Source organism: Oryza brachyantha, chromosome 8 (assembly GCF_000231095.2).
Source record: "Oryza brachyantha chromosome 8, ObraRS2, whole genome shotgun sequence".
Lineage (NCBI taxonomy): Eukaryota > Viridiplantae > Streptophyta > Magnoliopsida > Poales > Poaceae > Oryza > Oryza brachyantha.
Genome location: NC_023170.2, coordinates 1175362 through 1196809, shown reverse-complemented (window position 1 = coordinate 1196809; position 21448 = coordinate 1175362). Strand labels below are relative to the sequence as shown.

General features: G+C 41.3%; 4 protein-coding genes across 6 annotated transcripts; 1 reads left to right on the top strand and 3 right to left on the bottom strand.

Annotated features, from left to right (window-relative positions):
• Positions 1–380: 380 nt before the first annotated feature.
• Positions 381–1541, bottom strand: LOC102703890 (BTB/POZ and MATH domain-containing protein 1-like). The gene has a single exon (XM_006659730.3). It carries the CDS (start codon positions 1539–1541, stop codon positions 381–383), a length of 1161 nt encoding a protein of 386 aa, XP_006659793.3.
• A 2065-nt stretch (positions 1542–3606) lies between these two features.
• On the top strand, positions 3607–9038 carry LOC102702120 (actin-related protein 3-like). Its single transcript, XM_006659023.3, has 10 exons — positions 3607–3793; positions 4545–4779; positions 4869–5123; positions 6097–6243; positions 6496–6588; positions 7032–7151; positions 7916–8026; positions 8107–8232; positions 8366–8458; positions 8726–9038. The coding sequence occupies exons 1-10, from the start codon at positions 3747–3749 to the stop codon at positions 8804–8806; spliced, it is 1308 nt and encodes a 435-aa protein (XP_006659086.1). The 5' UTR covers positions 3607–3746; the 3' UTR covers positions 8807–9038.
• A 59-nt stretch (positions 9039–9097) lies between these two features.
• On the bottom strand, positions 9098–12483 carry LOC102703606. The gene is made up of 4 exons (XM_006659729.3): positions 11906–12483; positions 10577–11008; positions 10178–10490; positions 9098–9985 (listed from the first exon to the last, which is right to left on the bottom strand). Exons 1-4 carry the CDS (start codon positions 12443–12445, stop codon positions 9813–9815), a joined length of 1458 nt encoding a protein of 485 aa, XP_006659792.2. The 5' UTR covers positions 12446–12483; the 3' UTR covers positions 9098–9812.
• Positions 12484–14219: 1736 nt separating this feature from the next.
• LOC102701846 (kelch repeat-containing protein At3g27220-like) lies at positions 14220–19763 on the bottom strand. 3 transcript variants are annotated; one of them, XR_001550806.2, is made up of 10 exons: positions 19614–19751; positions 19312–19512; positions 18995–19224; positions 18510–18680; positions 18287–18392; positions 17725–17931; positions 17432–17632; positions 15515–15610; positions 15334–15444; positions 14220–14465 (listed from the first exon to the last, which is right to left on the bottom strand). XR_001550806.2 is itself a non-coding variant. In XM_006659022.3 (7 exons), exons 1-7 carry the CDS (start codon positions 19749–19751, stop codon positions 17468–17470), a joined length of 1218 nt encoding a protein of 405 aa, XP_006659085.1. In that variant the 5' UTR covers positions 19752–19763; the 3' UTR covers positions 17166–17467. The 3 variants fall into 3 exon arrangements, 1 of the variants encoding a protein (XP_006659085.1); XR_001550805.2 differs by having other exon boundaries at positions 15334–15610; XM_006659022.3 differs by lacking the exons at positions 14220–14465; positions 15334–15444; positions 15515–15610 and having other exon boundaries at positions 17166–17632; positions 19614–19763.
• Positions 19764–21448: the final 1685 nt, after the last annotated feature.

Below are 21448 nucleotides of genomic sequence, written 5' to 3'. Positions count from 1 at the left end.
TCACAGGCTGTCATGTTGTATTGTTGATTCAGAATTTCATAGCCCTGTTTTGTTCTGTTGCTATTTCAGAATTTAAGAGGAAAGATTCTTCTGTTTTCTCAGTACAAATGGACCTGCAATGCACTAGCTTTCAGTCTTTCACTAGCAGAAGCAATTGTACAAAAATTAGTATTTTCTTGCAGGAAAAGTTGTGTGCAAACGCTAGTAAACTGCAAAAAATGTTGGCTGATCGTTTAACAGATACAACTAATTATGAACAATTAAGAAGAAAAATAATCAGCATCCATTGGCAGTGCAGAAGTTGGAACAATCAAGCACGATTACTGAAAACGATTAGTAAATTATGATTAAAAATCAATCCCTAAATTATGGCAACATAACTAGTGGATTTTGAGGAAGCTGCCAATCTGGCTAAAGAAGTGTTTGATGATGGAGAAACAGCTGAGCTGGTCTCCTTCCTGCCGGCTTGGCATCGTTTCATCGTTCATACCCATGGCGATGACGAACTTAACACAAGCCTCCTTAAGCTCGCGGCAACCATGGCGATCAGCCAATTCCATCGTGCTCGCCACCGTCTCTGCCGTCAGGCTCCTCTCCAGGATGTGCCCGCAGATGATCTTCAGCCTGTCCATGCCGTACCGGTCGGCGGCGACGAGCAGGTGCCGGGCTAGCTCCCTCTTGTCGTCCTCGTCGAGGTCGTCCATGGCGGCCAGCGACTCGGTGTAGACGAAGCCGAGGAGGAGCTTGAACACGGCCGGCTGCATGTCGACGACCTTGACGGTCTCGCCGGTGTTGCTCATCGGGCCGAAGAGCTCGGCTTTGAAGACGGGGGAACGCATGGCGAGCACCACGCGGTGCGCGGCGAACCCCTCGCCCTGCACGTCGAACGTGACGTCGGTGTGCGCCTCGCTGTAGAGGAGCTTGCCGAGGTGATCCTGCAGGTCCGGCGGCGGGACGTCGATCTCCGGCAGCGGCTCGGCGGCGGACACCCGCGGCTTGCCGGCGACGTGGAGGGTGCAGTCGATGATGATTCGGTCGCCGCGGACGTAGTGGGACTGAACCCTCTGCATCTGAATGGAGTCCACCCTGACGCCGTACATGGCGGGGTCAAAGCGCGTCATGGTGGTGAACCTGTGCGGCGCCGTTGCCGGTTGGTGCATCGGCAACGACCGGCCGGAGCGGACGAACCGCAGGTCGAAGGTGGCGGCGGCGGCGGCGCGGCTGGTCAGGAGCTGGACGTAGACCGAGGCGTGGTCGTGGTTCTCCCCGAGCGCGGTCCCGCGCGGGAAGAAGACGACGGCCCAGTCGTAGCCGGCGACGGAGAAGGCGCCCGACCGGACGTACTGGCCGCCGGCGAGGCGCGCTCTCAGCCGGCCGTAGTGGGCGATCACGAACCGGTGGTGGCCCTCCACCGTCCCCGTCGTGCACGTCGACGTGGTGCTCCTCGTCATCCACGGCGGCCGTATTCCGGCGGCGCACACGTAGCCGCGCCGGCCGTCAGGCGCCGTGGAGGACAGGTACGGATCAACAGGTGGCGCCATCGTCGGAGTACGCAACCTATTTTGCGGCGGCGACGGCGGCGGCGGCGGCGACGGCGACGGCGGCGGCGACGGCGATCTGGTCGGGGAAAGCGGCGGTGCACGGCGAAGATGTCGGTGGGTGTGTGTGCATGTATAGGTTGCGGCACGCGTACGTGTTGGAACGGAATTTTGGAGTAGGGTTTGGTATCCAACACGTCGGTGAGGAGGAGGCCGGATTTGACGGGGCGGGCCGCAGGGGTGGATTGCTTGGGCCGAATTGAGCGCAAGAAACTTTGGGCCGAATTGTTTGGGCCGGACTTGGGCTATGCAACGCTACTCCAGTTTTCTTCCTTCCCTGCAACTCAGAAGGTTGGGCAAACAATTAACACGACCACCCCTTATGAAGGGAAAAAAAAAACAGCTAAAAGAGCAACCAACGTTAGAAATTCTCACACTGATTAGAGAAAAGAGAACCATTAAATCATGGTAATCTGGACAGTTAAGAGCATGTCCGGTCTTGTAGTTGCAGTGACATGAGTAATATCTAAAGTCCTAAGTACAATAGAAATTATTATATTGATTAGAGAAAAGAGCATTAAGAGCATGTTCGGTCATGTAGTTGTAGTGATATGAGTATTATCCAATGTCCTAAATTTAAATATTCATAGTACCGAATTTTAAATTTAATTATTTAAGAGGCTAAGTTCTCGATTAATTAATATATTTCTACTTTGATTATATAGTTACATGCAAAACTGTGCGGGATATATTAGTTTTGAGAACGATAGAAAATATTTTTATTGATAATTAATTGCCTACAATAACTTCATATAATTTGATAATGATAATACAGAGTTGTTTACATGGCCATCTCATTCACATCACTCAATTTTATACATAAATTAACGATAGATACGGCGTCATTTGCAACAACAATGAAATGAGTTGAGAAGCTCGATCGTTCAATCAATCGTTAAACTGTTCCTGGTAATTGTTGAATGTTTGTGTTAGTTTTGACGTGCTCGGACGATCCTCTCCCACATGTCGACGGGCGCGTCCTCTTCAGGTTCTTGTACCCTTCCGTCTCCACGATTCGTTCCTTGGCATGAGCAGCGACGAACTGGATGCAAGCTTCCTTGAGCTCATGGCAGCCATGCTGATCGGCCATTGCCGTCGTGTCGATCACCGTCTCGATCGGCGCTGAGGATCCGACGGAGCACGCGCTCGCAGATCACCCGGAGCCTCTCGATCGATGGCGTACCGGTCGGCGGCGACGAGGAATTCAGATTCAGTGACATTATCCGTGACATTCTCGGTAACATTACATGTAGGCCCTGCATATGCTTGGACCCACGCGAGACCCGCATGTCGGTGACAAAATGTCACCGAGAATGTCACTGAATCCCTGTCCGGCGACAAGCAGGCGGCGTGCCATGTTGACTTTGAGGGTGGTGTTGGTGTCGTTGCCGTCTCCGGCGAGGAGTTCAGGTGGTGTGGCATCGGTGCAGATGAAATGGATTTCAGGTGGCGTGGCGTCGGTGCAGATGAAATAGAGGCACAGCTATACTATAATTGCACCGTGTATTCTAATTTTATGAACAATCGCATTAAGATATATTTATAAAAAAGAGAGGCAAATATGCATCATGATGAGGGCGATGAGAAGAAAAAAAAAGATACTACCATTATATTTATTCAATCTATTTTATATTATAAAATTTTTAGACATTACCTAGATTTATACGTGCGCTAATTAATTTAGACACATATACAAAACATATAATAAATCTAATAAATATAGACAAACTCAGAAAATATTATAATATAAAAAGAAAGAGATCATATGGATGTAAGTGAAACAGTAAAACTACACGTCCAAGCAGAGAGAGAGAGCATGAGTAAAGACAAAAATAGAGCGTTTTTAGGACGGAGGGACACGCAGCTAGCTCGTCAACAAGCGAGTGGTCCACACGGTTGGAAGGCTGCGACCGCACCGGATCTGTCTTGACCGACCCCACCCGATCCGATCACCCAACAAGCCGCAGTCGTGCGCGACCACCCAACACCAACCCCAACCCCAACACCAACCCATTCCCGCTTCCCTCGTCAACCGAATCAACCTCCCCTCCCCCCTCCGCGGATCGATGGTTCTCAGGGCGGCGGCGGCGGCGGCGGCGGCATGAGCCGAGCCGACGGGGGCTCTCGTGTGGAACGCAGCCGAGCCAGATGGACGCCGCCGCGCGCCCCGCCGTCGTCATCGACAACGGCACAGGGTAACCCCGCGTTTGTTTTGTTTGTTTGTTTGCCTCTCGCGGGTCTCCCTCTCGCTGCTGCTGGTGCGTGATCCGCGCGCGGTTTGGGTGTAGCTAGGTTTTTTTTTTGTTTCCCCCCACGGTGGATTGGCTGTGTATGTGGATTCGGCGACGCGAGCGTGTATCGTTTTTGCTATGGCGGGTGGGTTTGCCTCTATCTGCGTGCGTGTGTGTGTGCCCGCCTTGGCTTGTTCAGAATTTCTGAGGTTTCCCCATTTCGCCGCTGCTAGTCTGTGATTAGATCAGCGGGAACCCCACTTTGTGTAGTTCAGAACTTCAGATCATTGGATTGCCGAGCAGTTTCGTGTTGGATCGAGTTACTGTTATTTCCGTTGTTCATTTTGTTATATTCGTCGCCAATGGAACATGAATGCCTGGGGTGGAGCATGGGATGTTTGAGGTTCACTCCTAGTTGCTTAGGCACACGACATAGCTCTCAAGAGTGAAGAATTCGAATAAAATGTCTGAAAATATGTCTTGCTTGAAGCATCCTACAAAGATATAAATGATAGATATGGCCTAATACCTTAAGGATACTGAAATAGAGGAGCAGATATAGAATTTTGTAGGGCAAAGTCATTTCCCCTGAATCTGGATGGCTTGATTTATCAACAACTGCTTGAATGCTTCACAATATGCCCCCCTACTATGGTTATTATTTATTAGCATGTTCAATTGTTCTCTTACAATATCTGCATGCTCTTATTTTTAGGTATAGCAAACTTGGATTTTCTGGTAACTCTGAGCCATGCTTCACCATCCCTACTGTAGTAGCTGTCAATGAGTCTTTTCTGGACCAGTCAGAGATGTGCAGTAGCGCAAATTGGATAGCACAGTATAATGCAGGTGTCATGGCTGATCTGGATTTCTTTATTGGAGATGAGGCTCTATCACAATTTAAATCTAGTGGGATGTACAGTTTAAAACATCCAATTCATCATGGTCAGGTATGCATATGCATTTCCTTTTTGTAGCAGCATAATTATCTCTATTCTATGTCATTCAACTATACTCTATCCCTTTTGCCCTTTTGCAGGTTGATGACTGGGATACAATGGAGAGATTCTGGCAACAGTGCATTTTCAACTATCTGCGGTGCAATCCTGAAGAACACTACTTTCTTCTGACCGATAGTCCTGTCAGTACACCTGAAAGTCGTGAATGTGCAGGGGAAATTATGTTTGAGACTTTCAATGTTCCTGGATTATATATTTCTGTTCAATCTGTCCTTAGTCTTTCTGCTGGATACGCCTTTCTGAAAAGTATTTCTGATGAGAACTCGGATTCTGCGGTAGGCTCTGTAAACATCTCCTTGCTTGCTTTTGTTTTGTTTTGCTCAAGTGAAACATTGGTTTCCATATGTACAGGATCTACTTGACTGGAAACAATACTCGGTATTACAAAAATTAATTTAAACTTGTGTAATGATCATGCACCCCTTGCTATGATAAACTCCACTTTTACCCTTTTCAGAATTAAATAGTTGTGTTTCAAAAAATGCCAGTCTATTCCTGCCATATGATCCATAAATATTTGTTACCTGTGATGTCCCTGGAACTCATATTCTTGTATGGAGTTTTGTTTTGTTAGTCCATGTGCATACTGGTATTCTAATAAACATGTATGCGTATAGTATTATGTGCGATACATTTAAGCAATATGAAAGACAATCTGATTACCTATTGAAGCACCATGAGAAATCAACATTTATACTGTATCACTATGTAAGTGTAATCTTTCAGTGGTTAGTTCGGTTGAAGATAACTATATGTAGTTCCTACCAACCATGCGAAAGTTTGAACACCCACAAAGGCACAACTGTTCGGTCTATTCATGCTCCCTTAAATTAAATACCCTTGAAAGTTTCTGGTGAACCATGCTACTTAGGCCCTATTCAGTTTCCAAATTTTTTTCCCAAAAACATCATATCAAATCTTTAGACATCTAAATAAAGCATTAAACATACATGAACATTAAAATTAATTACACAGTTATGGGGGAAATCATGAGATGAATCTTTTGAGCCTAATTAGGACGTGATTAGCCATAAGTGCTACAGTAACCAACATGTGCTAATGACGGATTAATTAGACTCAAAAGATTCGTCTCGCGGTTTCCAGGTGGAATCTAAAATTTGTTTTGTAATTAGATCACGTTTAATACTTTAAATATGTATTCAAAAACTTGATATGATGTTTTTGCAAAAAAAAATTTGCAAGCTAAACAAGCTCTTATTTTTAAGTTTGACCAATATATTTTGTCAGTCTGATATGACAGGTGTAGTAGTTGATATTGGGGATGGAGCTCCACATGTGGTGCCAGTTGTGAACGGCTATGTAATTGGGAGTAGCATAAAGTCTTTTCCGTTTTCAGGAAGTGACATCACACAGTTTGTTTTGCAGCTTTTACAGGTATTCATCTTCTCCTGGTACCTTCTGAGGTTACATTAAAACATCAAAGTTATCATGTTGTTTATAAACATGATGTGTGTATCTAGCATTCATGTAGTGCAAATAGATCGAAAGAAGCACATTTGAATAGTTCTACTCAGTTTTCAGCTGTAATTTGAGTTATGCTGCTCTCAGATCTTTATGTCCTCTATAACTAGTTGTAGTCTGTCAGATAATGCTGTTAATTGGTTAGTGTCATCTTTTGTTGTGCAGGAAAGAGGTGAACTTATTCCACCTGAGGATTCTTTGGATATAGCTCGTAAGGTGAAAGAAATGCATTGCTACACTGCTTCAGATATTGTCAAGGTATTATGCTGCTTGGTTTTGGAGCTGAATAACACATTGTTCTTGTATTGCCTAGTGGCCTATCTACATAAATATATTGCTCGATGAAATAGTTGATAAATATGCCAACTTTGATGTGAATAGTGACATTGTTTTGTTATGATTATCATGGATTAATAAATGCCAGGAGGATAGTAGCTGCAGCATGATTATTCCAATGTAGGAGATTATAGATGCGAGAGAGACTACATTAAATCATTCTCATTGCTTAATTCATAATGGGTACTGTGTACCACCTTATATAGGTAGATTCTAAAAGATAGAACCATTCTTTGTTATGTTAGTTTTATCATGGATTTATGTGTTGGTAGTATATATGAGGTTATTATTCAAATTCTACTAGCAAGATTGAACTGTAATCTTGACATCTATTGAACAAATAGAAGGATCTGTTACAATTTCAGGAGTTCAAGAAACATGACAAGAAGCCTGATAAGTACATCAAACAGTGGTCTGCAATTAAGCCAAAAACTGGGGTCCCATACACAATTGATATTGGATATGAGCGTTTTCTTGGTCCAGAGGTTTGTTCACATTTCAATCATCTAACTTCCATGTTTGTTTTCCCTTAGTGTTGCTATAATTGATGTGATACCAATCATGCTTTGAAATTTGAACAAGTGTGCTACACCCTCCTCACAGCTTTGACATTATCATTGCCCCTAAAGATTACATGCATATTTTAAGTAGATTGAAAGGTGTACACCAAAAAATAATCCATGATCATCTGTGTTTGCATAGGGCAAGAACAAGATCAGGTTCACACGACATCATACCGGTTTCTGCACCCTTCTTTCTTCTGTCATGTAGATAGTAAGGAGCTGAGTTAGAATGTGTTAATCCATCCATATAATGTGTTAACAAGCAAATATCCAAAAGAGAAATATCAACTTCACTGAATGGGCTTATTTGTACCAAATTTAAAGTCGCTTGTTTTCCTCGATATTTCCATTCTGTACTCCCTCTTGCGCTTAGATTGTTTCAACAGACCATTGATCAAGGAGTTAGTGTTTGCCATTCGTTGGAATGAACTGAAAGACCCATATTACGATTGAATATGTTGATTAGTTGGAAGAGTAATCTTGTTCTTTAGGATATTCAATATTAAGGAAAGTCGAGGGGCTTCAACAAAAAAAAATGGCTAGTAAGTATCATGGATTGTATAAAATTTATGTTGAACTGATAAATGCTTCCTCCAGGAGTCAATTTAATGACATTTAGAATCTTCACCTTGAAACGTCATAAACAAGGAGAATGATTTTCTGACCTTCCACTGGCATCAATGCAGATCTTCTTCCATCCTGAGATTTACTCGACCGACTTCTCCACTCCTCTACCTGAACTAATTGACAGCTGTGTTCAATCTGCGCCGATTGACACTAGGAGAGCTTTGTATAAGGTGCTTTCTTTGAACTCTGGGGATACATCTAAGGACATGATGTGACATAGATTGATAATGTGATATTTGACCGTTTGCAGAATATAGTATTATCTGGTGGATCTACAATGTTTAAAGACTTCCACAAGAGACTTCAAAATGACATAAAGAAGATAGTTGATGAGCGTGTTGCCGCAACTAATGCCCGTCATCATGTGGAGGTCAAAGTAAGTATATCGGTGATAGGTTATGAGTTCATACGGCAATACTTGAATTGTTCCATTTGTATTGTCTTCATCTTGTTTTATCAAGTCTCTTCGTTGACAATTGTTTTTCATTCGTCTATTGTTTTGGTTTCAGCCTGTTGAAGTCAATGTGGTCGCTCATCCTATACAGAGTTATGCAGTTTGGTTCGGAGGTTCAGTAGCTGCATCTAACCCTGAATTTTATGAGGTGACTTCCACTTCCCACTCTTGATACCTATTAAATATGTTGTTCTGCTATATATACATTGTGTTTTTTTTTTGGCGGGGTGATATGTATGTACATTGTTAATAAGTCAGTAATATGCAGTGATATGATTGCAAACCTTCGGTTCATGTCAATGCAAGTAATGCCATTTACATCAAAGTTGCTTCACAAAGTATATACAAAGTTTGATGCACACGTGGGTAGATTGATTCAGATGGAATCTAAGGAGTGTTCTATGTTCTCTTTCAGTGTTGCCACACAAAGGAAGAATATGAGGAGCATGGAGCAAGCATCTGCCGGACCAGCACCGTTTTCAAAGGAATGTACTGAGTTTTCCACCTGTCCAAATCTCTCGGTAGGAGTTCGTTTAGGTTTCACCAGATAGAAACATAGTCAAAACTGATTCTTTTTTGGCCCATCCAAAGCATCGTTGGGTTCATCCTGATTAGATTGATAGCTCAGATTGTTAGAAATTCTCTCTGTTGCTGTGTATAGCCAGCACTTCCTGTTCGAGGTTAATGTTTTGTAGCCAAAACCTTGAGCAGGAGCTTTCCCCTTTCTACATACTCCTATTCACAACATTTTTTTTCCACCTACTTTTTCCAGATAGATTGATCAAGAAGTTTTGATAATAAGAATTCAGGTTTTGCATTGGATTGTCCTTGGGCTGAATAAATTGTTCGTTGATGATATAGAAGAACCTGAACCGTACGGCAAAATGCCATATCTAAATTCTCTAATCAATTAACCAAATGCCCGTCAGTTGCCATCCATGAATACGGAGAGTAGGTGTTGCAACGAGCTTGGAATACCGTGAGATGATCGGATGAAAGATCCGCATTCTATATAAAAGCAGATTTACATAAAATTTGCATCTGAACATTCTACCCCAAATGTCAACGCAAACTTTAGCTTCCATTGTAGTATCGATCATGTGCTCTATAAACCCTAAATTTTAATATGCACAACAAAAAGAGGAGAAGCCCACGCCACTTTACAGGAGGAAGCTGGCTCTATACACAGCGCACAGTCTAAATAGCCTTTGAGCTCAGTGATCAACTGGACAAAATTTACATGATGCGCTATCTGTTTCTCATGGAAAATTGCCAAGACGTGGATTAGCTGCAAAACAAGTTGTCCGGGAAATCCTCAAGAAAGACCTTGTGATTCTATCCAGCAGATGATTTAATCCTCAGAAGGACCAGGTTTTCTATCCACCACCACCAGATTCCTGAACGGTGACGAACTGGCAGCAGAAACCTCTGATGTGTATCCTCAATTGACCATATTGAGCAGTCCGAATCAAATTCACTTGTTTGAAGATGGCACAGCTCCATCATGGAAACCTGATGTAATCGAGAAGTAATGTTTTGGCAGGGACCACAACAGTCTTGCTAAGCACGAAGAGTACCAATGTTAATTCGAGCATCAAAATTGTGTTTAGGAATGTCCGATCAACGATCCAGCCAAATATCGTGATGCCACCAGGGTTGCCTAGCAGATACAGCACTGCAGTACAGCAGCAGAAGAAACAAAACCATAAGAATCAAACATACGCACAACAAAAAAAGTCAAATCTACAGATGTAACGTTAGCATAAACAACAAATTAGGCCTTATAAAGTAAGATGAGCATCAAGTTCATCACATTGAAGAAAGATCAAGCAATGCAGACTACAAGTGGAAGCTTTAGATTACTAACCAAGTGATTCTCTCTTGTGGTATGAAGACATATATGAAGCCAATTGAGCCGTGCCATGAGAATTGCCTTGCACCGAGCCACTCTCCAGAGACTCTAAATCACTTCCTGAAAAATCTCTTAAGAACATATGTGCTGGAAAAGGCACAAGGTTCCCAGAACTATTTGGTGTGGTTATGTAAGTAGAATCGCTAGAGCATGTTACCAAGGCATGCCATCGACTAGCCAGGGAAGCAATGTTTTGAGCTCTGTGAGAAATTTTAGCAGCTGCATGCAAACAAAGGACAAGCCCAACAACTTGAACAACTGAGGACACCTGCATTATAAAAGAACGCTGTTTGTGATCTGTCCAAAAAAACATAACCAAAAGGGAACATTATGTGATTTTAGTATCATACTCACAGCTATATCGCCACCATTAGTGAAGTTGATTGGTCCATTATATGCTGTTGTCTTGAAAAGAATGGCAAATTGACTTGCTGTAACAGAAAAGAAGAGCAGCAAAAGGAACATACGGAACCTGTGACTGATTTTGGAGAGATTATGACGGAGCTGCAGGTGCTCTTTTAAATAGACTAAAGGATCTGAATCTTGTTCAAGGAGTTTGCCGTAGTCATCGAAGTGAATAACTTGTAGATTGCAAACCAAGTTGAAAAGCATGCAGGAGGATAGTATAATTGTGGTCAAATACATCCATGACATGATGGAAGCAAACAGTACAATACATGCTTTCCAAGTCGACTGTTGGAAGATATAGGAGAAACGGAACATTTCTCGGGTGACCTTCACAGCAAAGCATGGCAATATCCACCATAAAATTATGCGGAAGAAATCCTGTCGTAGATTGAAACATGTCAATATGGTAAAGCAAAACTTTGCAAATCAAATAATTAATGCATGATTATTTAAATTTTGTAAATCAAATCTCCACTAAAATGCATGAAGGGCAACATCAATTCAGACAGACCATAGGCCTAGGTTGGATACAACTCTTTTCGATTTTTAATTTGTGTTCCGTCCCAAGAAAAAAAACAGAAATCACAACTCTTTTCGATTTTTAATTAGTATTTATTTCCTAACCAAATATTGTTTAGTGATAACAAATCAATCATGTCTCTATGCTTCAATCAATTTCCCCCGTTAGAAATGGTAAAGAAACTGCTGATGAAATGCAAGTGAGTCTTCCAAAGCACAAATCTTCGATCAGCCCCTCATCACGTATATTCATGTAAAAAAACAAAACCAGACAAAAAAATCTGACCGGCCCATGCATATGACATCCACTCACATGGGGACACAAGTAGAAGTAAGCACATGCAAATGCATATATTACTGAGAGAATCAATCACCACCATTTGCCTTCACTGAAGACAAACCTATGAATCCAAGGAGCTACCAGAATAAAAAATGTAGCATTGGAACTCCATACAGGAGTTTTCATATTCAATTACAACCTCTAGATGCAAGCAGAATCTTATAACCACAGCCTCATAATCGTCCAAGCTGCCCGACAAAAATAATCGTCCAAGCTTCTTCATTATTCAATGCTAAACAATCAGAGCATCAGATTCCACCTGAATCGTAAAATTTATGCTTCGAATGCATAAGTTGCACTGAATTTGGACAATTGTATAAAAAAACTCGCTAATCACTATCAATTGAAGTGAATGACTTGGTAAATCACAGGAGTAAGCCAAAATTGCGTCGATTTAAAGGCGAGCGAGGCATCACCTTGATCTTAGCGACGTATTCCTTCTGGAAGCGGATCCGCATGCCGAGCTCCGGGTCGACGAAGAGGAACTTGCGGAGGCCGTACATGGCCATCTTCCTCGACACGCACGCCAGCGCGACGGCCGCGGCCGCCGCCTGCGACACCAGCACGCACACCTCGAACACCTCCACCTCGAACTCGTCGCAGCCCCTCCCTCGCCCCTCGCCGCGGCACGGGGACAGGACCACGGCCACCGACGGCAGCGCCACGCCGAACACCGCCAGCGCGGACGCCGCGCCGGCCTTCCCGAGCGGGCTCGACGCAGACAGCCCCGCCACCGACAGGAACGCCTCGAGCCGCCGCAGCCACCTCGCCAGCGGCGCCGCGTCCGCGCCCGCCCCCGCCCCCGCCCCCGCGGGCTGGAGCAGGGGCGCGGAGACCGCCGTATGGTTCTCCGACGGCGCGGTAGCTCCTCCCGGAGGCACAGGTTGCGGCAGAGGAGGTGGCGGTGGCGGCGGCGGCGGCGGGGGAGCTCCGGCGAGGCGGTTGCTGGGAGCCATGAGGGCGGGAAAGGGGCTCGCCGGAGGGGCAGAACGGTAAATAGCGGGGCGGGTGAGCAGGCGGAGACGAGAGGTGGGGCCTATTTATTCGAGCGACCTCTTGGGGTGTGGGACCCACACATCAGTGGGAGCGGGGTAGAGTGCGCATCGAGCAAAGGGATCCCTCTCTGCTCAGCACCAGGATCGCGTGCTGCCCGCGTCGTCCGGAAAGGGGCAGGGCACACTTGGCGGGATCCCATCCGTTCGTCGGTGACGTGGCAAATTCGAGAGGTTCTTCGAGCAAGTTCAATACTACAAACAACTACCGTCCAAATTCATCTATAATTAATTTAATAACAGTTAATTTATATAATAATTATCTATAAAATATATACTATATTATCCTATTCAATTTATGAGTCCGTACTACAGCTGGCTATAAATACGTAGCTCATTACTTTTCTCTCTCATATTTTTTTTCTTAAAATATGATTATAGTTGATTTATAGTCTGCTATTGTATCTGTTCTAGGAATTTTTTCTTGCCTTATGTGAGCACATATCGCTATTTTAAAAAAAACTAAACTAATTTTAATTTTACAGTAGCTAATCCATCATTTAAACAATTAAAAGGATATCATAAAAAACAGATGATATTTTATGTATCATCTTCGTGTAAAAAGGAGCACACGATCTGTGTCGCGTGGCTGGCAAAGGTGAAAGCAAAACCAAAATTTAAAATTCAAGAAGAGATCGTTTTCAAATTAGGGGGAAAGTATATATTCGCATTGTAAAGGTTACTCAAATATGCATCTAGCTCCAGTGACAAATTATATTTTTACATTTCATACACAGAAAATTGTATCCATGTGTAGTATATATAGTACTAGTATATAAACCTGTGGTTGTATTTTGGCTTTTGCTGGAAATAAGTGAGGCCATAAACAAACCTCAGCACATCTATTTAACCCCTGTAGATAATTTCCACAAAAGTGCTCTCCTCGTTCCCAAATAATTAAAGGAAGACTATGAACGGTAGCCTGTTTTAAAATGGAGGCTTTTACCATCCTTAAAAAGTATATTTAGATACTAAAATTTTTTTAAGGTATTAAACTTTAAAAAAAATATGTTACATTGAGGCATTTTTCAAGAATGATAAAAAAAACTCTGTAAATGTGGTATGCTTGAAACATAGTTATCAAATCTAAGACATATATACCAGGTTTAATACCAAGTATCAACTTATTCCGTCTCAATGGATACCGTTTTCTAGTATTTCTAAAATAATTAAAGCTATTAACTATCTATGGTAACTTTGGCAAGCATGTCGTTTCTAAATGGTTATACTACAACGAATGAGCTATTAATGTTTATATTTAGGATACAAGCACACTTTAAGATGATTTATTTTCAAGTACTATCAGTATATATTTTTGCAAAAAAAAAGACATGGGGTTAAAATTGAGATGGAAATGATGACCGACGTAAGTATTTGAGAACAAATAGAGTAGTAACCTTGTGCTAAAAAAATATGATAACCGAACAAACTCCAGAGCAACAAAAGGTTAACACTGCAGTTAGATATAGACATGCATAACTTTTTAGAATTATTAATGAAATTATATATAACCATTAATAATATGTATGAATCTAGATAAGATAAAAACCTTATAATATAATACCTTCATCCATTTTATATACCTTGAGACATTCTAACTTTATTGAGATTTATATATTAATGAATGTATGTATATATATACATATTCATTAGCATCGATATAAATCTAGATAAAATTAAAAAATCTTATATTATAAAACAAAAAGAGTACTAGAACGAATGGGACCCGCAGCTCTTGCAAATTAGACGTGGCCACTAGATAAAAGCTGAAGAACTACTAGACGGAGCTAGCAACTGCTCCAACCCTCGACCACTTCTAAACTCTGAAACACCTTTGGTTTCTTCTCTCTTTTTTTTCCTTGTCTTGGTTACAGCCATTTTCCTCCATGACATGTGTAAGAGACACTGAATCAATGGTCCCATGCTGATCATAATATATCCACACACATAAATGGAAGCGAATTAGCACATCACCATCACCACAAATTTCCGAGTGGATAAAAAAAGAGCAACACGTACACCCAGCCCAAGGCAAAGGAAACTAGTCCAGGAGACCAGGAACAATTCATTAGTGATGAGACTAAATGATTATGATGTTGCTTAGAAGCCATGATTCGCATCAAGTTTTCATATAGATATAGCACGGATGGTTTTTGCCTACTCAAACAGTTCTAGCTAATACTCTTTTCGTATATAAAGATATGAATTTTTAAAACTTTGGTGAAAATATTTAGTTTCAAAATACAAGAATCATCTGTATTTTACTTTCTTTGTTAGTAGTTTTACAATGTTATATTTTACTTTCTTTGTTAGTAGTTTTACAATGTTACAATTTTTTTTGATACCATCGCTATATTCTAATATTTAACCCTAATATTAATGTATAAAGCCACCCACTGAGAACCGAATAAAGTTACGTATTTAAATATGGAGATAGTACTAGCCAGCAACAATCGTCATCGGTTTTTTCGCTTCTACTTTATCTTATAAGCTAAAATTTAAATTATCACCATTAAATTTAGAGTTGATTTTGAGTTTTTTTATCATTGTTTATTTTTCAGCCTTAGTTTTTAAATAACTAAAAACACATATGTAAAAAATATTTATAAATTATTTTTCATTTGCAAATATGTTGTTTGTTTTTTCATAAAAAACCAAACAAATCACCCCCAATATTTCAGTGTAAGTTACTCGAACCAAATTTAGTTTTGACCCAACTTAGTTATCACACGATGATGTGAGTTTTCAGAAAATATATCGGCATGCATGGATTTTGCGGCAGTAGTTGTTACCGTGCGTGCAGCTTGCCTAGCCGCGACGACGACGGGTAGCTCATCGCCGGCCGTCCATGCGCCACCGCCAGACCGGGCGTCCACGGCGAGGATGGGTCTAATTAAGCATTACTAAATAATATGATAAGGCCAAATCAGCTTCATGAGGTGATGATTAGTCATTGTTAAGTGTGACAGGTACCCCATCAATGCCGGCAAAGTTTAACCGAAGAAATATGTATTAGTCACAATCATCCAGCAGAGTGTCATCAGTCATCACCCAACAGCTGGTCTTGATCTGCACCACAAGAGGAGAAATGAATGATTAATTAATTATTATGTGTTCAATAATTATGCAGGAGAAATAGTTCTTTCTTGACAACAAGGCAAATGAGAAGAAAATGGGGGCGAAAATAGCTGGTATTGGAATTAAAATGGGGAGGCTATTTCTATCTCTTATAAATATAAGATAATAATTGCACCCATCTTGTCATTATTATTCGGAAAACAAAATAAAGCGAACTAACCGTGGACTCTTCATGCACATGAAAATTATATAGGATAAATTGTTCTTTCTTGACATCAAGGCCAGATGAGAAGAAAATATTAGCTGGTATTGAATTTAAATGGTGGAGGCTATTTCTACTCTAATAAATATAAGAAAATAATTGCACCAGTGCTATCATGATTAGTCAAAAAATAAAAGAAAATAAATTCAACGTGAAGTTCTTATGTACAGGAAAATGGTTTTATACCAGAAAAAGAAAATGTAGATATAGTTAGATTGAATCGTAGTCATAAATATATGAAGCTTATCTGCTAAAGCTGCTAGATGGAACTTGAAAAGAACAATGGTTGCTAAATCAACTGCAAATCATACGAACAGAATATTCGTCCCAAGCAACATGCGGAGCAAGGAATATTAGCCGCAGAATGGTTCACGTTTCACAGCCATTAGCCCCTTGAGTTGAAGCCAGTTAACATACCAAATTGTCAAAGGTGAGCACAACCATACAAGAAGACAAAAATAGTTGCTGCCTAAGTAAATCTCGTAGGTTACCTCTGCTGCTAAAAAGCAAAGTCGTTTGTTAATTTAGAAGTGATAATGGCCAGTTGGTACTTTTACAACCCTATTTAAATTAAATAACTATAAAATTTTAGCTCAGCCTATTTTAAACCCAACCTCTTAAATTTTATTGACAAAAACCTTAAGCCCATTACCACCCCTACTTTTTCATCACTCATTAGTCCTTTCCTCCCACCCACTGCACGCTCAGCGCGTCCCTGCGTAACCACGGCATGACCTAATGTTTTATTCTCAATCCATCCTTCTACCTATCCCCAATTGTATGGTTGGAACCTGTTGCAAAGCATGACCATGTCACTACTAATATACTACTTCATTTGTTTCATTTGGTAAGACTTTCTAATCATCTATTGAATCCATGTATATAATTTATATATATGTCTAGATTTACTAACATTCACTAACATTTATATGCATCTAGACAATGCTTTGTTAAGAAAATCTAGACAAGGTTAAAAGTCTTATATTATAAGACGAATGAACTAATAGCTTAATAGAATGACATAACAGAATCTAGACATAACTAATTGTTATACGCAACCGTCTTCTGTAGAATGATGTTCCGATTTCAGAAAGACTGACATTTGATTGAGGCTATTAAAATATTGTTATATTAGTCCATATGGGTTGTTTGGAGATATACCTAGATTCTGGTATTCAGATCCCAAACGTGAGAATGAAAACAAGCAGGTAGACAGCATTAAAATCAGGACACAAGTAGACAGCATCAAAATCAGGAGAAACGTCAACATTCAAAACACGCAACAGAAACCTCAGTTCAAACTCCGCAGAAGGCAGAAAGTATAATATTCTGGTGAGCATCTTACATTAGGCAGAGAGCAGCAACAAGAAGGATGTGTTAATATTCTGGAAATTTAGATGGACATAGCCCAGAAATTCAGCTTAGCAATGTGGATGCAAAACTATCACTAAGTACATTGACACTAAGAATCAGAAGGAAATGTATTACACGAAATATAGGATAGAACAATTGGAGAGCCTATTAGTCAGAAAAGGGAAACGCACACTGACCTCTAATCTATATTAACAACTGCTAAACTTTCCACATCAAAGGTGTAGTTTTGTTCTCCACGTGCTGCCAACAACTTTCTTTGGAGCAGGATTATCAGGCCCCCTATCTCGCTGCCCAGAAGTGAAATAAAGCCACCCATCCCAGTAGCCAGCTAGGGCTGTCTTGATTCGGAAAGGCATTCGTCCAATGACTGACCACGTCTGAGAAAAGAGCGTATAAACTGTTAACCTATTTAGTCGGTTGAGTATGCTTGGGAGAAATTAAATGTGAATAGTGTATAGAGCTAACATACCAGTGTGTCCAAATCAAACCGGAAGACTTCACCAACAAGAATCATCTTCTTGGTAATAGGGTGTTTTTCTGTAGTCCCACCAACAATTATGACAGAGTTATTAACGATAACCCATGCACACTCTATGTGGGAATTTGGCTTTGGCATTGGAGAGAGCTGCTTCCATTTGTTTCCATCATCTAGCACATACACATCAGCATACACAACCTACAAAATTGCAAAGTGTGTTTCTAATTGAATCAAGCTATAACCAACTGATTAAAAGGAAGCAGAGAAAAATTTAAATGGAAATCAAGACTGATCACTAAAATTCTTGTATGGAAGTACAGCACAGGCCACTTATTTGTATGATGAACAGTACCCATTGATGTAACTACTCTTGTTTAGAATTGCTAAAAAACATCATAGGTTAATGAGTTACTTTTACCCTGTAAGATATTAACATCACCAAGTGGCCAATGCAAACTGTAGATGTGATGTTTTTTATAAGGAAATAAACATCAGGTGCAGCTAGGTAATCTTCAATTTGTAACATCAAGGTGTTAACATAAAGCATACATACCTCGTGTCTCCGTACACATTTAAATATTGGCGAGCCTGGTTTTGCCATAAAATCTCCCTCTTGACCACCAATGACAAAGAGTCTATCATTAGCAACAATACATGCCCTGTCAAAAAATGAAGTATTATCATCAAAGCCTTTATTCTAATCAGTTGCATGTGTTCTCACTTATGAAATCTGAACTTCAATTAGCAACTGCATAAACGGCACAATTAACAAGTACCTATGAGGTCCACCGCGTGGTATGGGTATCTCAGTTCGCCACTCATTCTCCAATGCTTTGCCATCCTTGACAGCTAAGCTCCAGTGCTCCAATCCAGGCTCATGGCGGTCTTCTTTTCCACCACCCATCACATGGAGCCGTCCACGCCAAAGTTGAGTAGCAGGTGCATACCTAAAGGATGTTACGGCATAAGCTTGTTTTGTCTATTTGACTGTCTATATGCAACATTAATAAGATCACTACATTGTTTAATACATCTTATCTTAAAATCATAACGGCAATTGCAGCTGCTTTCAGATCAACAAATGCTCTTGGCCTCACATTGGTCTACTCATTGCTAGGTTTAACGTTGATCATTAATGCAATACTAAAATCAATTCATGTTCCTGGACTGCTTAAGTGATAGCAGCCCAAGAATTGAGGATAACACAGCAACACCTAACACAGCCGAATGGTAAATGATGATAAGACTCCTGAGAGCATACCTAGGTACTGGCAAAGGGGGCAGTTCATGCCACTCTTTTGTCACTGTGTCTACAACGAAATTGCGGTTTATAGGGGATCGGCACTGGGGACCGAATTGCCCGGTCAGCGCATAAATGTACCTCCCATCTGTTGCTATCCCTAAATGTGAATTTGCCATCTCCTTGGGCATATCAAACCTTCCTGTCCATGCGTTTGAAGTGAAATTGTACACATCCACATGAGAATGCACCTGAAATGAGGTGAACGCAAGCAGTAGATTGGTAAGAGGGTCCTCTTGCAGCAAGGAGACTGTGAAATTGTAAGAGAGGGTTCTCACATGGTCGAGGTTCTCGTACCCAGCGAAGACGTAGAGCATGTCGCGGATCTGGACGGAGTAGCCGTCGAGGCGGGGCACGGGCGCCGCTGGCATCTCCTCCCATTCCCAGTGCGGCGCCGGAATGTCGGCGTACGTCGCGTTGAGGTAGCCCTCCGCCGCCGGCTTCTTCCCGCGCACCCTATCGCTCTTCCTCACCTTGACCTGCATCGGTTAGGAAAGTTGAGCTCTCGGCTCGGGAGCAGCCAACGACGACGCGGCACGGCGGCGGCCGCCGGCCAGCATTGGGCGGAACCGACTCTTACCGCCCTGGAAGAGGAGGCGACCCGGCGGGCGGAGGTGGAGGAAGCCCAGAGGAAGTCGGCGACGAGGCCGAGCGCGAGGAGGAGCGCGACGGCGAGCGGGACGAGGAGACGTGGAGACAGTGCCTTGAGCGCGGCCATGGCGGACGCAAGGAGGAGGAGGAGGGGGAGGGGGCGAGACGCGGCGACATGGTCGGGGGTTAAGGCGCGCGGGCGGGAGCTGCTTCTGTGGGAGGGGGAAACGGTGGGCGGCCGCCGGAGTGCGGCGGGCGGTTTGGGCGGCTGCCGGCGCCGGTGGAAATGGAAGTGCACAGCTGTCTTGTGTAGCTATCCTCCTCTACAGAAATTTTGGGCCGGTACAAGACTTGGGCCTAGATGGGCCCACATCAATGTGAGAGGGAAAATGAGTACTTTGGGGCTATGTTCTTTTATGCAACTTATTTTCAGTTTTTTTTCCCGGTTCTTAGTCTTCTAAATTGTTAAATGTTATGTTATTTTTTAAAAGATAAAATTTATACGAAAGTTCATTATTTTTGGAGTGGATTTTTAGCTTTTTGTAATTATTTTTATCATTTATACCATTAAATAACTATAAAAAATCAGATAATCTTATGTCTTTCCCAACAGAAGATAGCATTTCTCCCTCAGATAATAACTATGGACTGAGTTTGATTTGCTTCTTCGGTTATAAAGTCAGGTATGAAATAAATGTTGCGTCCTTAAAATTTGATATTTTCTAAAACCAAGTTAGATAATAAGATCCATTATTAGTTACTCCATCCGTTTCATAACGTAAAATATTTGACTTTTTTACTTGGAATGTTTAATCATTTGTATTATTTAAAAATTATGAAAATATTATTTATTTTTCTTGTGACTTGTTTTATTATCAAAAGAACTTTAAGCACAACTTGTCATTTTTTATATTTATACTAATTTTTTTAATAAAACGAATGATCAAATATTACAACTAAAAAAAGTCAAATATCTTTTATCTTTTATAATACTGAAGGTAGGACATAAGTCATATCCAACCTCCATATATGGCTGACGGGTTGTTTTAGATTTTATAACTTGGTGTTACGGATAATTTGAGGCTACTTTGTCGTCACTTTCGCTGCTTTTCATGGTGACTAAAATATCATAATAAGGTATACCTACACAAGTTTATACAACCTTAAGAGTATGCGCGCGGGGCATTTATACAACCTTAAGAGTTACTCTCATGTTATCTTCTACTCTAGTTCAACGCCAAGCGCCAGAGGTGATAGGAGCAAAATTCGATCAACTGTTGATTTTAGTCATATGTTTTACTAGTTTGAGGGTACAAGGACGACATACAATGCTAAATAGTTTTATTGCTTAAATCAAGTTGTTAATTTATAATTTGCGATGGTTTTGTCCTGCATCTATGTAATATCTAGTTATAACTTTTTATAAAGTAAAATCTAAAATGAATAAACTCAATCAAAACATTGTTGACAGTTAGCTAACACATAATTAAACAAACTGTCCAAATTGTAAGGGGCCAAATGCCACCCCAAAGCATCTTTATAAAAATCTATGTGAACTAGCAACGGAACACTAAAAAAGAAGAGTACAAGTTGTCACACAAATCATCTCTTATTATTCTAGTTTCTCTTCATTTTACACCAAGCTAACTCACACTCTATACCATCTCCTTGTTTAATAAATTTCTAGCTTTGATTTTTCTCTCAAAATAACTACAATCCTACTAGTATTACTTGTCATGTTGAATATCTCACATTCAAATTTCTCCTCATTTAACCTTCAACTATCATCATACTCTCAATCATCCTTTATTTAATTAAGTGTCA